The following is a 23,931-nucleotide window of genomic DNA, read 5'->3' on the forward strand; positions in this document are numbered from 1 at the left end:
TCGAGCAGCGCAGGGACTTCCGGCACTGCTGTGACTACAGCATGTTCCTAGTGGCACAGGGCTTGGCACCTCAGAGATGCCCGGTAGTCTGTTGGCGGTTTTGAGTCGTGGGGGAGAGAGGGTCTAGAAGGCACAGCAGAAACGCTAAAAGCTTTGGACAGGAAGAGGCAGCCTCTTGAATACCTGGTTGATTATCACACTTTCTGAAATATTTTGCCAAAAAACATAAGTACACGCATATAAACCATCCCACAGAGCCTGTTAATAGAAAATACTTTCATAGGCTGAAAGGACTGGCCAGAAGCTGGAAGAATCCACGGCCAAGGCACATCGTACTCACAGAGGATTTGGCGGGGGGGAAGGGTACTGCCCATGTAACGAGCTGAGCCCCTCCACAGGGACCCAGCGGCACGGATTCAGTAAGCACCCGTTTCCAAGAAAGCATGCCCCGGAGGAAGTGGGTTATGGGGACATTTTACGTGTATACTGAGAGCCCACAGCCAGTGTTAGAGGAAGGCTGTCCATTGTGAAATTCTGTGGGGAGCCCTGGTGGGCTGACAGCCAGTGACAATGATTTCCGCCCTCTCGTTGCCACTGATACACTGCCAATGTCTGAGGCTTGGACGATTGGTCAGTCCAAGCCACGGTGTCCTCCACTCTAGCCTTTTCTCTAGCTCAGCTCGAGGATGCCCCGTCCAGCCCCTGCCCTGGCTTTTGAGGCCCCTCAGAGATCATGTGGCCCATCTTCCCTCACCAAGCTGCCACCTCCTGGACAGCATCCCCGGGTGCGAGTTATCAGGTTTCCCCAGGAACTAGGGGGGTAAAAGGTAGCTGACTGGTTTGTGCGTACCTCACTTAGAACATCTGCCTTATGTTACACAGAAGAGCATTTTCGATTTGGATTCGGCACGCTGCCAGACGCTCATCCTAAAACTCATACACGGATGTTTGGGTAAACGTCACACTGTCAAAAAAAATGTCTTCCTGGGGTGATTCTACCGCTGGTGATCTGAAGTGACTGGGTTGTAAAAGCATTTCCCGGCCAAAGGGAAGGCAGTCACCTACCCCAGACCATGGAAATCTTACAAGGAGGAACTAAATCATCACTCCAAGGCAAAGGAGAAATCTCGGGCATGGGGGTATGGGAAATTTAAGAACGTTATTTCTTAGGAAAGTAGTCGGTCGAGCTGTATTTTTGGTGTTTTGCGTCGCATGTCTTTACAAGCAGAGAAGCAGATCTCTCCACGTTTCCAATATTCTGTCAAACCATCGAAAGGCAACCCGAGACGGGGGAGAAAGAAGAAAGGTGCACATACCCCAGGGATGAAGCGGACCACAGGTTTATCTTGATGCGACCCTCCCAGGGTCTCCCCCTCTCCATCCCTCCTGAGGGCGATTATGCTATGCCTCCACTCAGAGAAGCCCCTAGACCTTGAAAGTTTCCATGTATTATTACCTTATGAGTTTTTCAAAAGCTTCCTTTTCTTTCCGCAAAGCAGTGAGATAGCGCTGTTCCTCTGTTGAGCCTCCGTATATAAGAAAGTAAACCCTGCCAGTTAAAACAGAACTCTTTTAGGCTGTAAAAACATAATTTTTAATCCCTAAAAGGAAGAGCACAGCACAGCATTTGAAATCAGCAACCTAGAGGCCTGCAATAATAAATATTTGACCAAGAATAAAAGGTTCCATTAATCACACACCTAAAAACGAAGCTGCCTAAACCCCCACCTGTTAAAAGTCTCATTACCACATTTTTTTTGCCCCCTTCACAGAAAGGAGGAACAGAGTTTAGGTAAACACTGAAATATAACTAGAGGGAGAGAGTAAGTCTTGCCTCAGAAGTATAAACAAATCAGAAAACACAGAATCTCGGCGGCTTCTCTTTTGTCACTTTTCTCTTTACCCCTCTGCCAAACGATAATTTGAAAAGCTGGCTGCTAGTTATAAAACGCAGCTTGTGAAAGTTCATGCCAGCGAGAAATAAACACATGAAATCTATATGACCTTTATCTTCCTTCTCGGTTCTTTTTTACCCATGTCTTAACAGAACCGAGTCAGTGCACGTTTTATATAAACACACGGGCATGGAAGACATATGGATGCTATCAGCCTCAAGACAATAATTCGATATATTATTTTCTCTTAGGAAGGGCAGCTTTCCTATCTTGTTTGTTGCTAAGAGGCTGAATTAAGCACCTTGTCCGTCCTCCTTCTTCACCTTTTACTGGAGGTTTTCAGCCCTCAACTTTTCTTCCAGATGTCATACTCCTAGGTTATCTTTCTTTGAAGTGTGGACTGCTCAAAAACAAAAAAACATACAAAAAAAAAAACATTGGACAATGAGTCCAGACACCTCAGCTGTCCCCCAGAAGTGCGACATGGCCACGGGCAAGTGACTCATCACTCTGGGCCTCAGTTTTCCACTGATGGAGACCAGTGGAACCCCGAGGTCCCTTCCAATTCTCACATTTTGTTTTCAAATATCACACTGTTCCATTCTCAGGCAACAGACAACTTTACAGCGAACAAGCTATCTACACAGGTGATCAATAGCAAAGTATGAAAAATCTACCAGCCTATAATTATTTGACCAGCTTCGTCCAATCTCTTCATCCTGTGTTATTTCTGACCCACCTGCTCCATTCATCTCTGCTCGGGAAGGTTGTGTCAGTTAAGCCGCTAGGAAGGTTTCTTTTGGCTCTGTTTTTGGTTCAGACTGAGTTCAGGATATTAATTTTGCTGTTTATTTCCTTCAGATAATTGGAGGGCCAGAACACTATATTCTTTGAGAGGCATCATTTTCTCAATCTGATATTTCTCTAGATTTTTTTAGCTGCTAATTCTTGAAACTCAAGAAAACTTGGTACAATAATTCCCCAAACACTTTCGTTTTATGTGGATGTAACTTAGAGTCACTTCAAATTTATAAGGATGACCTTTCAGAAGATCGAAATTACGGAGGTGAGTCATAACTACAGTAATTTTTGGTGGAGGTTATGATATTATAGATTTTCTGGCCTTGTTCAGATCCAGCACCCCAGAAGCTACAACCAATGCATAAGGCACACAGTATGGAACAGCAGGGCAGTAAGTAATGGGAATACAAATCATTCCCTAGATTTGTTGTTCTGCTACGACATCTGACACGCTTCATATGCAAACTTCCTAGATTGGTCAGAAAGCAAAAGAAGGTTTCATAAATTCCACCCACCCATCATGACAACAGAATGTTAAAGACAATCCATGTGTAGCTGGTGCGGTGTCTGTGTTAAAGCCTGAAGAACTGTGAGATTGGAGCCTTTCAGAAACAGTTCAACGGATGGAGTATTACTTGGCCACAAAAAAGAATGAAATCTTGCCATCTGCCACAACGTGGATGGACCTCAAGGGCAGTGTGCTGGGCGAAATAAGCCAGACAGAGAAAGACAAATAAAGACCATATGATTTCACTTATAAGTGGAATCTAAAAAGAAACAAAACAAATGAACAAACAACAACAGAGAGAGAGACTCAGACAGCGAACTCAGTGATGGCTGCCAGAGGGGGTGCGGGGAGAATGGGCAGAATGGGCGACGGGGATGAAGAGGTACAAACTTATAAAATAAATAAGCTGCGGGATGAAAAGTACAGCATTGGGAATATAGGCGATGATATCGTAACACACTTATCATGGTGAGCATTTTAGAACATATATAATTGCCCAATCACTGTGTTGTACGCCTGAAACTAATTGAATAGGTCAAGCTATACTTCAATAACAAAGATATATATATATATATATATATATATATATATATATATATATATATATATGCATCAAAAAAGAGAGAGGAAAGAGCTCATGTTCTTTATAACTTGCCTCAGAGGCTTCCCGGGCCTACTCGCCCGGTAAATCTCAAGCTGGCGAACAAACGTTAGCTCGGCGTCGTACAGAACCACGTATCTCGGTTCCACCTCGTGCAGCACCCTTGTCAGAGCGTAGGGGTCACTGCAGCCCAAGAGCGGGTGGATGATGGTGAGCGGGTCTTTCAGTATTCCATAAGCGGCATCGGATGACAAGTTTAAGTCAAATTCCTCGTGCTTGATTTCTTCTAAGGAACTGTCTGGGCTACTGCCCGTGTCTCCAGGACAGCCTTCCTTGGCATGCCCTTCCTCTTCCGGTTCTTCAGGCTTTCCTATCATCTGTGTTAAAGTTAACCGCCGCTTCTTCTTCTTGAGAGTCCTTTCTTTGGGGGCAGCCCTCTGTTTGCTGTGGGGGTCTTTAGGCCTTTTGTGAGATTTCGCCATTCTCTTTGCACTGTCCTCATTTCTAAATTGCACCCACACGTCCTCGGCTTTGCTGTCCCTCTCAAAGGTCTTCCTGTAGAGCCTCAACAAGAAGGCCTCTGCTCCGATCGTGATATACTCTCTCAGCTGGGAACATGTTCGCTCATCACTTGCACAAATCAGTACCTGACCTAAAATTACCAAACAGCGTAATGTTACCATTACCTCACGTGTCCCCCCACCGCCACCACACCCCCGTTCTCTGTCCGCCTGCTCGCCTCCTCCCCTGACAAAGAAGACACATCTTACCCCTTGGCGCATTTACAATTTGTTTAAAAAGGGTCTCAGATGCTTATCAAATGCTTTCCCTCTCTGACAGGATTAGTGAAATCTTTTGAGTAAAGTTGAAGCCAGAAACATTTAGTCTTAGGAAAGCCTAGCCGTGGTATAATGGAGGCTTTACAGAAGCTCTTTTTAATTAATAATTTTCCAGAGGATTTTATATGCCAAAATAAATTCCAAATGGATTACTGAGTCAAATGTTAAATATTAAATCATTAAAAAAAAAAAAGGCAACTATTCTCCATCTCTGTGGATGGAGATGATTTTCTAGGCTTAAAAACAGTGGAAGATACCTCAGACAAGACTGATATCTATAATCTGAGAGGGACTCTATATAAGAAAAAAACTGTGCATTAAGAAAGCTAAAGACAGAAAAATGACTTTACAAAACAACTATCATAAATGATAGTATCTTTAATATATAAAAAGCCAATACAAACCGAGGACATACCCTAATTTGGCCAAGGAAAAGAAAGACAATTCACCAAAGAGGAAAAAGCATTAAGAAAACATTGAGCTTGGGGCGCCTGGGTGGCTCTGTCGGTTACAAGTCCGACTTCAGCTCAGGTCATGATCTTATAGCTCATGAGTTTGAGCCCCACATCGGGCTCTGTGCTGACAGTTCAGAGCCTGGAGCCTGCTTCCGATTCTGTGTCTCCCTCTCTCTGACCCTTTCGTGCTTGTGCTCTGTCTCTCTCTCTCTCTCTCAAAAATAAACAAACATTAAAAAACATTTTTTACATTAAAAAAAGAAAACATTGAGCTTAGCAAACACCAAATTTCAAATGAACATTTTTCTCCAAATTAATAAAATTGTTACACATATGTATGTATATACACACACGAATATATGATCTCCAGTCACTGCTAAGTGAAAAAGAGATGAGCTCTTACATTGCTAGAAGAAATGAAAACTCGTAAAAATTTCATGTAAGTCAAATGTGGTAATATGTCTCAAGAACGTTATCATTTGACTTGCTAATTATATATCCAGAAATTACATGGCACTGTGACCTTAACAATGTGAAACAGAAAATACAGAAAAGAAAACCTGGAGGAAATACACCAATGTGGCTTCTAGACATAATTTTTTTTCCTTTCTCTTTTTTCTTGGTACTTTTCAATTTTCCTAAGGGAGCAGGCATGACTTGGAGTCTTAAATCAAAGTACCATACGTTCTGAGATAATATCACCAGCGTATTTACTCATATAAGAATTATGTGCTTGCCTTTACTGATTCATAGGAGTTCAAAGTCTCAATAGACTAAAGAAAAATCTAGTTTCTTTAAACATCTGGTTTTGGGGCGCCTGGGGGGCTCAGTCGGTTAAGTGTCTGACTTTGGCTCAGTCATGATCTCACGGTTTGTGGGTTCGAGCCCCACGTCAGGCTCTGTGCTGACAGCTCGGAGCCTGGAGCCTGTTTCAGATTCTGTGTCTCCCCCTCTCTCTGTCCCTCCCCTGCTTGTGCTCTGCCTCTGTCTCTCTCTCAAAAATAAATACACATTAAACAAAAAAAGGTAAATATCTGGTTTTATTTAAAAAAATTTTTTTAGCGGGTTTGGTCTACGATGTTAATCTACTAGTATACTCATGCTTGAAGCGAGGGGCCCTAAAATCTGGAATTTTTTTTTTCAGGGCCACGTCAGTGTTGATCCATAGAACAGTTGAGACGTCTTTGGAAAGACACTTGCTGAGAATATAAAAAAAGCCCATTAGCTTTCTCCTTGGGGGATTCTAGATTGAAATCGTGGTGAATGTGTATGTGGAGATTAGCTGCATCTTTAAATAGAAGTCCTGAGAAGTCAACCAGCCCAGCAAGACAGCCTGCTTTCTACAAGTATGCAAGGATTCAACCAGGAGAAAATCACATCAAACGAACAGAAAGGAGGCTGCCACTAGGATTTCTGTGTTCATCTGGCACTTACTCTTTTATGTCTGATAAACAAAATAACAGTAAGTTACTTTTTAAAAAAAAAATTTTTTTTTAACGTTTATTTATTTTTGAGACAGAGAGAGACAGAGCATGAACGGGGGAGGGGCAGAGAGAGAGGGAGACACAGAATCTGAAACAGGCTCCAGGCTCTGAGCTGTCAGCACAGAGCCCGACGCGGGGCTCGAACTCACGGACCGCGAGATCATGACCTGAGCTGAAGTCGGACGCTTAACCGACTGAGCCACCCAGGCGCCCCAAGAACAGTAAGTTACTTTTAAAGGACTAATAACAAAGACTCATTTGCTCCATTTTGAAAGCAAACGTCCTCTTCTCTTTTTTTCCTACCTGGACCCCCAAGGGCTTCACTCTCCTTATTTTCCGCCTCAATTTCTTTCAGTACTTCGGTCAGAGCTTCCCACTTCGGGTTGCTTTCTAGCACCAATTCCTTTTTTGTTTCTGTATGGGAATAAAAGGATAACCTCATTCTCCAGGGTAGTATTCACCTGTAAAGTGTTCCACAGGCTTTCAAAACAACACAACACAGACAACACAAGCGTCATTCCAAAAGCTTGTTCTTGTGAGCTTCCTTCCTGATGCCAGATAGAAACTACTTTCTTGAAAAAGGTCTCTTTAAGGTCTAAATAGAAGATATTTGAAACCGACATTAACAGAGGTTTCATAGTGGGGCGCCTGAGTGGCTCAGTCGGTTGAGCGTCCGCTCTTGGTTTCGGCCCAGGTCATGATCTCACGGATCATGGGTTTGAGCTCACATCAGACTCTGTGCTTACAGCATGGAGGCTGCCTGGGATTCTCTCTCTCCCTCTTTCTCTGCCTCTCTCTGGCTTGCACACATGCTCTCTCTCAAAATAAATAAATGAACTTTAATTTAAAGGAAAGAGAGGTTTCATAGTGCCTTGAGAGAAAGTTACATGTACGTCATGAATTTCAGATGATTCTGTATTAGTTGTCAACCGTGATACTATATATAAGCTGCTACATAAAACGAAAGAATTAGTACAGAGAAAGAGCATTTATTATTTCTAATCCGCATGACTTTCACATTCCTGAAAATGGAATACAAGGAGACCACAATCAAACATTTCTGTAAGTACCCAAACGCATCACTAATGTATTTAAGTTTTGAACTAGACCTTTGAACTAGGCAGAAAGTCAGCATCAATCCTATCCCATGCTTTAAAAAACCAATGATATTTGTCATACCCACTAGATAAGTATTGGAATAAACCTATTCTCGCCTCATTCTGGTATATTTATTTTTGTACAGCTAAAAGGAATGTTAAATATTCTGTTAAGACTGTAAGTGCCAAAAGTAGTTATTATTCTGAAGTCAAAAAAAAAAAAATGTATCAATCAATAGTTCTTATATAGCAGTAAGAACACTCTTGACTGATATTTGGCACTTGTTATCCGGAATCCTCTAACAACGGATTCTAGGACTTGCCACGCTGGATACTTGCAATTTACGTTACCCATAACACGCCTTTAACATACAGGCACGCATTCTTCACACAGCTGAAGGAGAATGAGGATTACACGTTGACTTGGTAAGAATTTTCACACCAAATACTTAAGTAAGAGACACAGTTAAAGATGAAGCCTACAGGGTACCTTGCACTTGTTCAATTTCCGTTTTTTCAGACACTTTGCCTTTTTTGTTCATTTTGGCATCTGGAAGATGATAAACCCTTGCTCGAGCATTAACAAACATCGAGGTGCTGGAGTCAAGAAAGAGCCAACCTAATATGAAAAGTTTAAAAAAAAAAAAAAAAGGCCTTCAATTTGGGATGAATTTTAAAGACTCTCTGATGGTCACATGCCCTATCTATACAACTGCCTGCCATCGTGTTCTCTGAACCATACCTTCTCCCTTACTGAGGCCTCACTGTTTGATTAGGCCAGTGGGCTTTCAAAATGTGGCCTACTGACCTCTGGGGGCCACCAAAATGTTTTCAGGGAGTCTGGACCTCAAAACTATTCTCAGATGAGTAGTAATTCCTTATTTGGTTTTTTCCCCACTGTGTTGACATTTCTGGTAATGGTGTAAAAGCACTGGGGGGTAACACTGCTGGGCGCCTGAGTGTCATCGAGGCAGTGGAACCCAAGAGTACTAGTGGTCAATGTGTTCTTCACTGCTGTGCATTCGTAGCTTATTACTTAATGTCCCTGATGAAGCAATAAAAACTATTAATTGTAGGGGCGCTTGGGGGGCTCGGTTGAGTGTCTGACTCCTTCTTTCTGTTCAGGTCATGATCTTGAGGTTGTGGGACTGAGCCCTGCATCAGGCTCTGTGCTGAACATGGAGCCTGCTTAATATCCTTTCTCCCTCCCTCCCTCTCCCTCCCTCCCTCCCTCTCTCTCTCCCTCTGCCCCTTTTTCCTGCCTGCTTGCTCTCTCTCTCTCAAATAAAACAAAATAATTTTTAAAAGTTAAAAACATTACTAATGGTAGTAAATCTTGGCCTCAGAGGACAACTGATCCCATTTTGAAAATCAACGGTCTAGTCAAACAGTGACAGAGGTCACATTAGTGGGGCAGATGTGGCTGGTAGAAAAATAAGACGGTAGCCAACTGTTTAAGTATGTTTCTCTACAAATCTCTTCAGTCTTCAGCACTCTAGCTGATGAAACCCTAAACTCCCTTGCTGTTTCTTAGGAGAAACTGAATTTGAAGTTCTTAACAACTAAACTTCCAGAACACAACCTATTTCTAAGTTGGGGACTGCCTGTAATATACAGAGTCTTTTCTAGAAATAAAATTGCCCGGAATGGATATGAATATTTATTATTATACAGAACAGAAGTTCAGTAGGCGGAAACATTAGCTATCAATAAAACCTACATCCTTATGCTATGAACATAAAACGTAATTTGAAAGCCTAGTATACCGTGTAGTTGAATATAGCACTCCCCACATCTGATTCCCCAACAAAATCCGACACTTTATTCAAATCAGCTCCCATAATAATATTAGTATTTTTATCTCCCACCTGAATTCTGACCAAAAGCCTTCTCTGTCGCTCTCAGAGATTCCAGAAGATTAAGGAACGTGATACAATCATACTGAGAGAGATACTGCAGCAAAGTTCGTAATATCTTCAAATCCTGAACCAAGGACTTCGTCTTGGCTCCGAGCTGGTGCCACAAGGGATCCAGATAATGGCGGATCGTCTAAAACAAGAATACAGTTTAGTATGGCTAAAAATATATTCGATATAGCTATTATTTTTTTATTTGTTATTTGAGAGAGAGAGCGAGCGAGCGTGGGAGCAGGGGAGAGGCAGAGAGAGGGAGAAAGGGAATTTCACACAGGCTCCACGCTGTCAGTGCTGAGCCTGATGTGGGGCTTGAACTCATCAACCATGAGCTCATGACCTGAGCCAAATTCAGACGCTTAACTGAGCCACCCAGGTGTCCCCAATCATTTGTTTTCATGAAACATCAAAGCTTACAGCTTAGACCCGCCCAGTGTCCGCCCAGTTTGGCTGTGACCCTATCCTGGATACATAAAGATGTGGGATCCAGCTGAACAGGGAACAGAGGGCACATACCAGGGAAACTACATGATATCAAATTAAATAACGACGTACCTTAACTTTGTGGTGTAAGTGATTTGCTTGGGTTCCCCGCCCCCCCCCATGTGATTCATGCATGGAAAAGAATTTGTTAAATTAACAAGGGACTACATTTGAATATTTTCTGGGATCCTAAAGTGTTGCCTATAATGAAGGCTAGCTTTGGCATGTACTATGTAGGTATCTATGTATCCACTGCTACGTATATACATGTCCTTCACAAACTGATTCTTTTTTTTTTTTTTTTTTTTTTAATGTTTATTTATTTTTGAGAAAGAGACAGGGTGCAAGCAGGGGAGGGGCAAAGAGAGAGGGAGACACAGAATCTGAAGAAGTCTCCAGGCTCTGAGATGTCAGCACAGAGACCGACACAGGGCTCGAATCCACGAACGGCGAAATCATGACCTGAGCTGAAGTCGGACGCTTAACCGACTGAACTACCCAGGCGCCCCACAAACTATTTCTTAACTAAAAAGGATAATACCTGTAGCATGCTATGGAAGCAGTATCACTACACGGCACCTTACCCAACAAATTCATACTCAGAAGGAGTATCTGGGTGACCATATAGTTTACTGTCCAATCTGGGGCTCTTATGAAAATGAAATTATATTATTAATAATCACTCCGGGACAACAGACAGATCCTAGAACTATCCTAGACAAACTGGGACATATAACTGCATGCCTGCTTTGTAAAATAATCTACAAAAGTTAAATTTTCCGGGCACCTGGGCAGCTCAGGCAGTTGAGCATCCGACTATTGATTTCTGCAGGGTTGTGGGATCAAGCCACGCTCAGTGTGGAACCTGCTTAGGATTGCCCCTTCCCCACCCCCCCACCCCGCCCCCCTCTCTCATTCATGCTCTCGCTCTCTCTCCTATTCTTTTTTTAATGTTTATTTATTTTTGAGAGAGACAGAGACAGAATGTGAGCGGGTTAGGGGCGGAGAGAGAGGGAGACACAGAATCGGAAGCAGGCTCCAGGCTCTGAGCTGTCAGCACAGAGTCCCACACGGGGCTCAAACCCATGAACCATGAGATCATGACCTGAGCCAAAGTCGGACGCTCAACCAACTGAGCCACCCAGGCGCCCCTCGCTCTCTCTCTTAAACAAATGTTAATTTTCTGGGGCGCCTGGGTGGTTCAGTTGGTTAAGCATTCCACTTCAGCTCAGGTCATGATCACACGGTTAGTGGGTTCGAGCCCCGAGTCAGTCTCTGTGCTGACAGCTTGGAGCCTGGAGACTTCTTCGGATTCTGTGTCTCCCTCTCTCTCTGCCCCTCCCCTGCTCATGCTCTTTCTCTGTCTCTCTAAATAAATAAATAAATGTTTTAAAAAATTAAATAAAAAATAAAAAAATTTAAAAAATGTTAATTTTCTAACAAGATGAGAGTCATGTCTACATTTACATCTGGTTGCTGAAAGAATACCCAAAATAATACTCTGACCTTTACCAGGGAATGAGAAACAGAAACTTAGTACAAAACCTATCAGGTTATATTTTGTTTTTTAATAAGGACGCACACATTCTATTAAAAGAATGGGAAGGGTTTTTTTGTGGTTTTTCTTTGTGGCTTCACATGCACTAAACTGTAAGAACAGAGGAACAAAACATAATGTAATTAGTTTTATGTATCATTATTTCAATAGAAGCACTTTCTGGAAGAAGCAGAGATATGAGGAGTTAAATTTTTCCTTTTAAATAATCACTGTGAATTATTTCCAGTGACACACAGATGCGTTCAGAGCTTAAAAGACAGGAACTTGTTCCACCAAAATATAGAAAAAAAAAAAAGCTGCCTGGAATTTTTTTAAAAGTCAGCGTTTTCTGGATCTACAATTCAATTTTAGACATTTACGCATCTGTATTAATATTCATCTACAATAGAAAACATCAGTTAGAATAAAAGTTCCTTGAACTAAAGTCTTAACATTTTCTCAACTGAAAACGTAGTTTTAGGACACAGCAAGGTTCACATTCCTCAGTAATGAAAACTCGTCCCAATTATTTTTATTCCAAACAGAAGATCATAAATTATGAAAGCATTCTCATGTAAAGCTCTTCTTTCTGTAGATATCCAAATGCTGTCATTTCAGAGCAAAAAGGTTATTTTTCCTTGTCTTAATTATACTTGAAATACAAGATAATCACTGTATAACTGCAAAAATAAAGAGTTGGGCTTACAGGTCAATCCGTGTATTCTACTACAAATTATGAGTCTCCAGTAAACCGAACAGGTTGTACTTAAATCACCTCCAGATTAGTTTTAAAATAACAACAATTTCTGGGGCGCCTGGGCGGCTCAGTCGGTTAAGCGGCCGACTTCGGCTCAGGTCATGATCTCGCGGTTTGTGAGTTCGAGCCCTGCGTCGGGCTCTGTGCTGATAGCTCAGAGCCTGGAGCCTGCTTCGGGTTCTGTGTCTCCCTCCCTCTGTGCCCCTCCCCTGCTCACACTCTGTCTCTCCGTCTTTCTCAAAAATGCATATAAAAAAACATTTAAAAAAATAACTGCAATATCCTATTGAGGACACTGCAATTAGCAAAAGAACTTGGATTCTTTAAAGCTGTAACCTAACACACTGCGCTTACAAGGAAAAGAGGCAGAGTACCTTGTCAAACGGTTTTCCAATAGCATTTTCTAAAGACAAATCTTCAACTTCGAGTGATGGGTTGTGGCATTTCAGTTCTTTCAGACACGCATTTAGGATGTCCAGGATGGCAGTCTGTATGGCGAGCATGGCAGGCGTCATAGAAACGTGAATTTCTACAACTTCAGGTTTGTGCTGTTCTAAGAATGAGTTTACTGCTACATGGAACCTGAAGAGACAAATCGTTTCCAAACGTTTTCTCCGAGACCAGAAATAACACGGCTCTCAGTTTTTGCTCTCACAGGGTTTTTGGAAATACAACTAAGACACAAACCAAACAGACAGCAAAATGACAATGTTTTCAGAAGTACTTTTAATCTCAACGAAAGGATGCATTCGTTGAATAAGGCGGGGGGGTGGTCAGCAAAAATATGGTCTGGGCCCAAACCAGTGCCTGTTTTTTTTTTTTTTTTAATGTTTATTTATTTTTGAGAGAGAGGGAGAGAGAGACAGAGCACAAGCAGGGGAGGGGCAGAGAGAGGGGGAGACACAGAATCCGAGGCAGGCTCCAGGCTCTGAGCCGTCAGCAGAGCCCGACGTGGGGCTGGAAACCATGAACCATGAGATCATGACCTGAGCCAAAGTCAGATGCTCAACCGAGTGAAGCCACCCAGGCGCCCCGTTTTTGTTGTTTTTTTTTTTCATTGCCTGTTTTTAGAAATAGTGTGATTGGAACACAGCCGTGCCCAGTGTTTATGTATTGTCTATGGCTGCTTTCCTGATGTAACAGCAGACTGGAAGCATTGTCACAAACCACATGGCCTGCAAAGCCCAAAATATTTACTATCAGGCCCTTCACAGAAAAAGCATGCCTATCCTTGAGACAGCATAATCAAGAAAGGCAAAAGACCCTGGCAATTACTTTCAAATGCCATGTAGTGTAACCAAAATACGTATCAGCATAGGTGCGAGATGTCTGAACATTGGAACCTTCCGGGTTTTCCTAGACATTTACAGGAATTCTTCAAAAATCTTTACGCTTTGGGGCCCCTGAGTGGCTCAGTCAGTTAAGTGTCCGACTTCCACTCAGGTCATGATCTCACGGTTCATGAGTTCGAGCTCCGCGTCAGGCTCTGTGTTGACCGCTCGGAGCCTGGAGCCTGCTTCGGATTCTGTGTCTCCCTCTCTCTGCCCCTTCCCTGCTCGTGCTCCGTCTCTCAAAAACAAATAAACGTTAAACAAAATTAATAAAACAATCTTTGTGCCTTATTCCCCGACGGGTAATTTTCAGAGGGAGTTTAGTTCTCCTAAACCTGTTATATATCTTAGACTCTAGATTCCCTGGGGGTTTCGCTAAATGTAGAAGAAGCAATAAAGTGGCTGCCCTTGGATGGATGTGACGGGCTACCAGAAAAGGAAATATCAAATCTGTCTCTCCTTTTCAAATAATCACAAATGAGGGGCGCCTGGGTGGCGCAGTCGGTTAAGCGTCCGACTTCAGCCAGGTCACGATCTCGCGGTCCGTGAGTTCGAGCCCCGCGTCAGGCTCTGGGCTGATGGCTCAGAGCCTGGAGCCTGTTTCCGATTCTGTGTCTCCCTCTCTCTCTGCCCCTCCCCCGTTCATGCTCTGTCTCTCTCTGTCCCAAAAATAAATAAACGTTGAAAAAAAAAATTTTTTTTAAATAATCACAAATGAGGTAACCATATGTTTCTATTTGATGCACTTGGTATGGACCCGGCTATCGTATGTCAAGTGCAATTCTTATAAATTTTACATCACTTTCAAGTGCACTCTTAAGTCGGAGTGGATTCTCTCACAGAAATCTGTCACATAAGGCTATTTACCTTGGCCACAGATACAGCTTCCCTACGAAAAGATTTCGCATCACTCTTTCCACGTGACAAAAACCAGTGTCAAAGGCGACAGCATTGTCTGTGAAAGCTTTAATAAAACCACGCTTGTTTTTCTGGCGAAACAGACGCAAGATGAATGCTTCTTGACAAGACTCGATTATCCTGTGTGCTCTATACACCAAGATGCCTGGGAGGAGATAATAATTTAGATTACAGAACAGACAAGGAAGTTCATGCTCGTTTTCATTCACTGATTTTACCACATTTCTCTTGAGCACGGGTGGTGTGCTCGTCTGGGCCGGAGATACAGCAGTGAACACACAGATGGCAATCTGTGTCCTTGCGGTACTTCCGATACACAATATAAACAAAGAGACGATTTAGTAAGTTGTACAGCGATAAGGGCTGGAGAGGAAAAAAGGAATCCGAGGGGGAGGAGAGGGAGTGTGTGTGAGAGGTGATGGGGGGCAACTTTAGGCAGGGTCGCCTCGTTGAGGCTCTATCTGGGCCAAGGCTAGATGGAAAAGAGGAGGTGAGCCTTGTAACCACGTGCACCAAGACCATTCCAGGATGAGGGGACAGTAAGAGCAAAGGCCCTGGGGTGGGGTGTGTCTGGCACGGCGGAGGAAGAGTTTCTGAAAGCAAAGTGCCTCACTGACTCTCCTTTCATATGTGAACCAGATGTGGACTACAGAAAAGAGGGCCATTTCACAAGTCTGGGTCACATCTGTACCACCTACTAGAATAATTCAATTTTTGGAATCAGAGGATATTCAACTGAGAGATAAACTAGTCCATTAAAATAAAGACCTTTAATGAATATATTTACTACATCTGGGTTTGGGGGTGCTGTGATTAGGACACTTTTGAGATCACAAAAACAAGGAAATTATTATACGTTTCCTTATTTATAAAATGAGAGCACTGACCAGATAACCTTCCTTTTGTGTGTATAATACATCCATGAGACATGACACATATATGCCATTTTGATGTAGTGTGATTAGCGAGAAACTAGGAAGACGTATGACATAAGAGTGCACGGATGTCATTTCTGAATCAAAAACTCAATTATTCTGTGATGATTCTTAGTCTTTGAGACCGACATCAAGCCAATTACCTTACATGAAAATTTGTCATAAATGTGCTTATGTGTTTTTGTACCAGTTCCCATGACTCCTAGCATCTGGGAAATGACATTAATAGTGATTTATGACCCCTTTTAGTAGTTCAGGAGGCTCAATTCAGATTCTGCTCTTTTGGCGTTTAAATTTTGGACTGAGGTGGAGAGAGCTACCATCTATTCTAATTCTAGCTAAGCACACTATTTTTCAGATGTGCTAAAAATCAGTAAGTGTTATTCAGGAATTTATAGACAAAGGGTTTTCAATAACTGCAATACGCGTACATAACAAATTTACAACTCAGAAAAGATCCTGGACTTAAGACGCTGGGCTTTTCCAAGTACTTTACTGGGCTACACTTTGCTGGTCTAGACTGAGATATTATATAAGGTTGAAGTGATAAAGGTGGGCTTCTAAAGGAAAGATGGGCCTCAATTTAAGACAATGTTCTGCTCCAGCTCACCTGGTGGCTCAGTTGGGTAAGCGTCTGACTCGTGATCTCAGCTCAGGTCATGATCTCACGGTTTCGGTTCGTGAGATCGAGCCCCGTGAGATCCTGCCCAGCTTCTCCCTCTCTACCCCTCTCCCGCTCGCGCACGTGTGCACACATGTTCTCCCTTCTCTCAAAATAAATAAACAAACGTTAAAAAAAGAAAAAAGAAAGAAGAAAGAAAATGTTGTGTTCCAAAAGGCTGTCATTCTTTTGGAACCCAGATGGAAGAAGAGAATACTCGATCCCGGCCACTGGGGTCAGGTACTTTTGCAGACTGTTACTCATTTAATCCTCAGAATTCTATGATGTAGGTATTATTATGAGATCAGGAGAGGCAAACAGGTTGACCAAGGTCATCCGCCAAGCAATGGGAGGCTAAAGGTCCCAAACCGTGTGTGCCTGAAGACAAAGCCTGGTTTCTCCTAAGTGACACCCCCTGAGGACTCCCCACCACCCCCGACACACCGTTTGAAAAACCAGCAACAAGAAAACACGAGCAGGTGTACTTCTGGGGGCAACTGCGGTCTCACCAAAGCCTCCTTATATTTCATTCTGATGCTCCCACAACAGTTCGTATCTCATCCTGTACTGCGAGTACTGCTTTCCACCTGCCTCCTCCACGACACCGCTTGAGGACAAGGACATCACAACAAGCAGTCATCAGAGAATGCTTGACTGTGTGCTGAGCATGAAGCTAAGAATTTTACAAACATGATCTCATTTCACCCGTGTGCTAAGCCTAAGAGGAAGGCACTGTTACAGTCTCCCATTTGTGGGTGAGTAAACGGAGTCCTGATGACATTAAGGAACGTGCCAGGGGTCACAACTTTGGTACACAGGGGAGGCGGGGTCAAACCCAGAGGGAGCCTAGCTCAAGAGTTCACCAGTTCATCTGTCTCCAGGACCTACCACATCCCTACCAAACAAAGGACCCTTAGGACACTAAATGTTTGTTGAGTGAACAGAAAACTGGATTATAGCACTGGGCGCACGAACCTAACAAGTAACATGGGAGGGTTTTTTGAAGCGTCCCGTGGAAAGCGTGTTCTGAGTTCTATTTGGGGATGTCAGGCGCCGTTTTAGCAATGAAAGCCTCCTGTCCGGTCTCCGGCCAGTACACCCAGGGTCGCTATCTACACAGCTCTCTCTGCACCGGGGAGCTGCGTTTGGCAGGGACCCTTGGGTGGGGTATGGTGGCGGATAGCACGAGTAGCAATGGCAGTGGCGGAGGTGGGGGGGCAGGTTAGGGCCGGGGACATTCAGAACTTTCCGGAGGGTTACATGTCTCAAGGACTGCTGTTTGGTCTGTCAGAGTTGTGGTCAAAGTGTCATTGCCAGCCTGGCGGGAGCCGGGGTGGGGGGGGGGGGGGGGGGAAGGGGGAGGAATGATCCCTTGGGGAGCAGAATCGGGCGGGGTTCTTGTCTGGCATTGATTCACCTTCCATGCAGCGAAGCGGCGGCAGCAGCAGCGCCACCTTCATTATTGGCTGCTGATCAGATATGGGCCGGGAATTTTGCGCTTTTAATTAGGAACTACCTATAAGCTATAATTTGGAGGTTTCTTTGATTCATCCCGCTCTCGGCCTAAGTAGGTTGAACGGTTACTAAAAGTCAGAGCAATACTGACATCTAGTGGTAGTTCCAGTACACTGCCCCCATTTTATCCACTTAAAAAACAAAGCAATATAAAACTAAGATGAGAAGAAAGCAGCAAACAGTGAAAGACTTTACGATGCATCAGAATTTCTGGTCATGAAAAGCGAATGCTTTTTTTTTCTTTGCTATTGTATATCATTTAGTATGTACCACGCACTATACTGAGCCGTTTATTTTTACTCACTTAATCCTTAAGATAACTCTAGGAGGTGCTCTTTTTCTCAATTTAAGAAATGAACCCACAACTATATGGCCAACTCATTTTCGACCAAGCAGGAAAGAAAAATGGAAAAAAGTCTCTTTAACAAGTGGTACTGGGAAAGCTGGACAGCGACAAGCAGAAGGATGAACCAGACCACTTTCCTACACCATACACAAAAATAAACTCAAAATGGATCAAAGATCTAAATGTGAGACAAGACACCATCAAAATCCTAGAGAACACAGGCAGCAACCTCTCTGACCTGGGCCGGAGCAACTTCTTACTAGATATGTTGCTGGAGGCAAAGGAAACAAAAGCAAAAATGAACTATTGGGACCTCATCAAGATAAAAAGCTTCGGCACAGCAAAGGAAACAGTCAACAAAACTAAAAGGCAGCCTACAGAATGGGAGAAGATATTCACAAAAGACACATCTGATAAAGGGTTGGCATCCAAAATCTACAAAGAACTTCTCAAACTCAACACCCAAAAAATAAATAACCCAGTGAAGAAATGGGCTGAAGACACGAATAGATACTCTTCCAAAGAAGACATCCAGATGGCCAATAGACACATGAAAAGATGCTCAACATCACTCATCATCAGGGAAATAGAAATCAAAACCATGATGAGATAATACCTCATACCTGTCAGAGTGGCTAAGATTAACAACACAAGAAACAGCAGGTGTTGGTGAGGATGCGGAGAAAGAGGACCTCTTTGGCACTGCTGGGGGAATGCAAACTGGTGCAGCCACTCTGGAAAACAGTCTGGAGGCTCCTCAAGAAAATAAAAATAAAACGACCCTACAATCCAGCAATTGTACTATTAGGTATTTACCCAAAGGATACAAAAATACAGATTGCACCGGATGTTTACAGCAGCATTATCAACAGTGGCCAAATTATGGAAAGAGCCCAAGTGCCCATCAACTGGTGAATGGATACAGAAGATGTGGTGTAGCTATCTATACGATGGAATATTACTGAGTCATCGAAAAGAATGACCCCTTCCCATTTGCAATGATGTGGATAGAGCTAGAGTGTATTATGCTAAGTCAATCAGAGGAAGACAAATACCATAGGATTTCACTCATGTGTGGAAATTCAAGAAACGAAACAGATGAACACGTGGAAAGTGGGTGGAGAGAAGAGAGGGAAACAAGCTGTTCTTAACGACAGGGAACTGAGGGTTGATGGAGGGAGGGGGGTGGGGGATGGGCTAGATGGGGGATGGGTACTAAGGAGGGCACTTGTGATGAGCACTGGGGGTTGTATGTAAGTGATCAATCACTGAATTCTACTCCTGAAATAATATTACCCTGTATATGTTAACTAACTAAAATAAAAAAAAAAATGAGAAAAGAGAACTGAGGCTCACCAAAATTACATAACTTCCTCGTGAGTGGTGGCATCCCCATTCAAAGCCAGGTGAGTCCGACCTCACCACCTGTGCCCCAGCTTATTACAGTTATAAATGTTATAAAAGTATAAAAACACTTTTCTTCAATCAGTGTACCATGAGCCACATAAAACATTCGTTCATACATTGATTGACTAAATGTTTCCTGAGGGTCTTCTGGGTCAGGGCAATAGTGGAATATACCATTATGAATGTCACACTCGCTCTGCCCTCCAGAAGTTTACTGAAGATCACAGCTTATTCACACAACGTTCATCCAACAAATACGTGTTTAATACCCTGTGTATCAGGTTCTTAGCCTGCGACGAACAAATTGTTCCTTGTGCTTATGAAGCTTGTTATCTAAGAGTGAGACAGAAAAATAAACTGGCAAATATAACGGGTTGTTCTTTAGTGCTATGACTGGGGAGAAGCACAGGATAACCCGAGGACAGAGAGGTAGGGTCCTCAAATGAGCTTTGGGGGAAATCAGAAAAGGTCGCCAAACAGACGAATAATAATGAGAACGAATTCCTTTTCTATATTAATTCTAGCTAAAATGAAGCCATTATTTCTCAAAAGAATTAAGCAACGACTCGGTTTAATTTCAAATCACGGGGGGGGGGGAACTCTTTAAAGAGAAAACCAAATATTTTAGGAAATATACAAAGAATATCTATAAACATTTCAAGGCTGATTAGGTTCGAAAAGCAAATGCCAGCCAATTATGAAGTATTAACCAGATGGGAGCTTAGAGAGCAAGGAAAAGTCATTCTTACTTATTCAGGCTACAAGTACTTTTTAAGCATCTAAAATGTGTCCGGTATTGTGCTAACCCCTGGGAGTACAATGCTGAGTCAAAACACCCAGGGCTGCCCCCAAGGAGGTTCTAGTTTAGACTTTAGCAGTGAGGACAGGCACAAAAAAGTACTAGTTTGTATCATTATACAAATAATGACAAGGTGTCAAATTCTTACCAGTGATTAAATCTGAAGGTATTCTATTAGTCAAGAAGTCGACCACAAGTATTCGACTTGTTGCAAATATCACACCTCCCTGGGTGTAGACCTCGTAGCGACTGTTACTTGTGATTTCATTTGTTACACGTCGAGGGAGGTGTTCCACTCCTTCAATCTTCAGCTGACTGATAAAATACTCCTACATCAAATCAAGTTTGATTAGCAGTCTGTTTAATACAGGGCAGATTTTACTAGGCGGCAAGGTCTTTGTATTTAAAAAGAGAGATGGTACTTGAGGAGTATACAAACCAAGTTACTGCTTTGGGTGATCAACCAATCATCCACATGCAACCAGGCTTTTATTTTTGTTGGGTTTTTGGGTTTGTGCTGAGGCATCACTGCACTTGAGTGATGAGCATTTTAACAACAATAACAAAGACTTTAAAACCCTCAGTTAAAAGACTTCGGCTAGCTAGAAAATACTTGCCATCAAAGCCAGGTTTGCAGGCAAGCACAGGGTGTGAGGAGATCGCAAGGAATCCTCTTCCCAAGCCGAGTTTTAGACTGGTGGCTCTGTCCCCATCCGCCCCAGCGGGGCTTCAGGTCAGTGGGAGCTTGGCCCTTTGTGTCTTCAGGGCAACCCTTCCTCTCCTGGGGGCCCTGGGTTGTGCCAGGTACTGGGGATCCCTAGACAAATCAGACAGTATCCCTGCTCTCACGGAGTCTGTGGCATTCTTCTCAGCGGCCACCTGCCTCCTGGCCACCTGCTCTACCTAGGGGCGCAGCAGACTTGTCAGACCAGGCTGTGCCACCTCTCAATAGCAAACGCCCCGTTTTGGCCCAGGTGTATCCGTCTTCTGTCCTCAGTGCCCTCCATTCCTTAACCGCCAGGTCCTCAGCTTCCAGCTCCCTTCCCTTCTGACCCTCCGCCCCCTCCCCCCAGCCTGGGTCAACCCCCTCAGACCCTCCTCTTCCCTACAAGGCTCTCCCCAGTTTCAGTTTCTCCCTTCACATCCTGCAATTAACCCTCTCAGACTCCCCCATCCCCGTCACTGTTCCCTTTTCCAGATCCCGCTCTTCTGACCCAACAGGCCCCATGGTATCCAGCCTGGGGCCTCTCTCATCGTCATCAAGGCTGCCTCTCTCCGCAGCCTTCTCTGGCCATCGCGTCCTCTTCCGGGACCTCCAATCCTTCTCTCTGCCCCTCGCCTCCGGTGGTGACTCCCCTCCCCCTCTCCGAGCCCCTCCGTCCCTCTGCGTCCTTGCACCCTCGGCAGGGACCTGCAGCTGTCTCGGAGACCCCCATTCCAAGCTCTTCCACCAGTGCCAGAGACTTGCACCCTGCTCGGGACCCCTCGCACCCTCGGTGTCCCCGCGCCGGTGTCAGGGACTTGCGTCGGCCTCAAGACTCCTCCCACTCCCGTGTCCTCCCACCCGCGTCAGGAACCCGCGTCCGCCTCAAGGACCCCTCTCATCCTTCTCAGTGTCCCCGCGCCCGTGTCAGGGACGTGCATCCTCCAAGGGACCCCTCCCACCCTACGTCCTCGCGCCGGTGTCAGGGCCCTGCATCTGCCTCACGGACCCCTATTCAACGCCCTCCCCCGGCGCAAGGGACCGCCGGCGCCCTCAGAGGCCTCGCGCCCGCGCCGGGCCTGCATCCGCTCGGGAAGCCCCCAACTCTCTCGGGGACCCCCTCACCCCCGCGCCGGCAGCCGCACCTCCTCGGCCGGCTGCGTGTTGAGCACCAGCACCAGGCACGCGGGGTGGCAGTGCAGCCGGAGGAAGTGGTAGAGGAGCCGATCCGCGCCGAGCCCGCGGGCGCACACTACCAGCCCGTCCGCGTCCAGTAGTTCCAGCACCAGCTGCCGCTCATACTCCAGCAGCGGCGCCATAGCGGTCGGCCGAGTCGGCGGTACCGGCTCCATGGGCGCCCTTCCGGGGCCGCGGCCGAGCTCAGCCGAAGAGAGCCGAGCGGGAGCCGAGCTCAGGCGAACAGAACCGAGCGGGAGACGAGCTCAGCCGAACAGAGCCGAGCGGGAGACGAGCTCAGCCGAACAGAGCCGAACGGGGGACGAGTTCAGCCGAACAGAGCCGAGCGGGAGACGAGCTCAGCCGAACAGAGCCGAGCGGGAGACGAGCGTCGGTCGAAGGAAGCCGAAGGGAGCCGAGCCCGACAGGGCGAGAGCCAGCCGAACTCAGCCGAGGAGGAGCCGAAGCAGCGAGGAGAGCTGACCGAACTTAGCCGAAGAGGAGCCGAGTGGAGCCGAAGATTCGTAGAGTCCCCCCGCAACTTGGTGCTTGCGAGCTCCCGACAGGTGTCCGCTCCAGACCTCAGGCTCCAGCCCACGGCCTTTAGGGACTCCGTCTTGCCTTGTCCCTTCGGTCGGAGGGTGGGGCGGCCTGGATCTGCAACTAGAACCCAAGCTACCCCAAAGCAAGGAGAGGAGAATTAAACCCAAGGAGTTTAGTTCCCCAACCTCGGCAATGAAAAAGCTGTCAGTTGTCCAAGCGCGCCTAGAATTAGTGGCCCTTTTTGCCACTGTGAGGTTTCAGTTTTACTTTTGCAGTTGGCCTCTGTCTCCCTGTAAACATTTTTTTTTTTTTTTGAATGAGCAGTATAGTTTACTACTTTCAGGCCCTTGTTTGTCTCGAAATGTCTTGAATGCAATAATAATCTGTTTCTTAAAAAGTCGCGCCCGGGTGTCCCCCCAGCCGCCGCATCCTTTCTTCCGCTAGAGGGACACCTTCGGAAGTTTTTGTTCCACACAAGGACCGCCTGATAATCCAACCAAAGGAATTGTTCTATGTGGACATTCCTTTCCCCCCAACTTAATTATTAGAAAATGAAAATCAACCGTTATTCCATTACCCAGAAATAGTCACTGTAATACCATGAACTGTGTATTTTCAGTTTTTTCCCCCTTCTCACCGCACAATTCTTTTACCGATTTGAGATGCTAAGTGAGGCGGGTTTCCAAGTTTGTCACTGATATTTGACAAACCTCGAGCATACTATTTAGTATTCTACAAAATCCTTTTACATGGCTGATAATATTTCTGTAATGAGGATATACCACACTTATTTATCTAAGCCCTGATTAATGGACATTTAGTTTGTTTCCACCATCACCCCCTATTATAAATAATATTTCACTGAACATTTTTGCACATAAATTCAACCATGCTCCTAAGATATACTTAGAATGGATAATTGGTGGGATGAAGAGAACCAACATAAGGCTTTTCGTTACATTCATAGTGCAACATTGCCCTCTAGAAAGCCTGTACCAGGGGCGCCTGGGTGGTGCAGTCGGTTAAGCATCCGACTTCCGCCAGGTCACGATCTCGCGGTCCGTGAGTTCGAGCCCCGCGTCAGGCTCTGGGCTGATGGCTCAGAGCCTGGAGCTTGTTTCTGATTCTGTGTCTCCCTCTCTCTCTGCCCCTCCCCCGTTCATGCTCTGTCTCTCTCTGTCCCAAAAATAAATAAACATTGAAAAAAAAAAAAAAAAAGCCTGTACC

At 44.7% G+C, this 23,931-nt stretch overlaps 1 protein-coding gene across 1 annotated transcript in view; it reads right to left on the reverse strand.

Moving 5' to 3' along the window:
- ERCC4 (ERCC excision repair 4, endonuclease catalytic subunit) overlaps positions 1–22,376 on the reverse strand; it is a 33,337-nt gene extending 10,961 nt beyond the window's left edge. Inside the window, exons 1-9 of the mRNA XM_045461482.1 lie at positions 22,131–22,376; positions 20,431–20,611; positions 14,569–14,764; positions 12,745–12,952; positions 9,549–9,729; positions 8,171–8,299; positions 6,887–6,997; positions 3,860–4,457; positions 1,457–1,549 (exon numbers count right to left, since the gene is read on the reverse strand). Of these exons, the coding sequence (XP_045317438.1) occupies positions 1,457–1,549; positions 3,860–4,457; positions 6,887–6,997; positions 8,171–8,299; positions 9,549–9,729; positions 12,745–12,952; positions 14,569–14,764; positions 20,431–20,611; positions 22,131–22,337 (1,904 nt within the window). The 5' untranslated portion in view covers positions 22,338–22,376. The remainder of the gene's footprint in view (positions 1–1,456; positions 1,550–3,859; positions 4,458–6,886; positions 6,998–8,170; positions 8,300–9,548; positions 9,730–12,744; positions 12,953–14,568; positions 14,765–20,430; positions 20,612–22,130) is intronic.
- Positions 22,377–23,931: the final 1,555 nt, after the last annotated feature.

The sequence above is a fragment of the Leopardus geoffroyi genome, chromosome E3 (assembly GCF_018350155.1).
Source record: "Leopardus geoffroyi isolate Oge1 chromosome E3, O.geoffroyi_Oge1_pat1.0, whole genome shotgun sequence".
In the NCBI taxonomy this organism is placed as follows: domain Eukaryota; kingdom Metazoa; phylum Chordata; class Mammalia; order Carnivora; family Felidae; genus Leopardus; species Leopardus geoffroyi.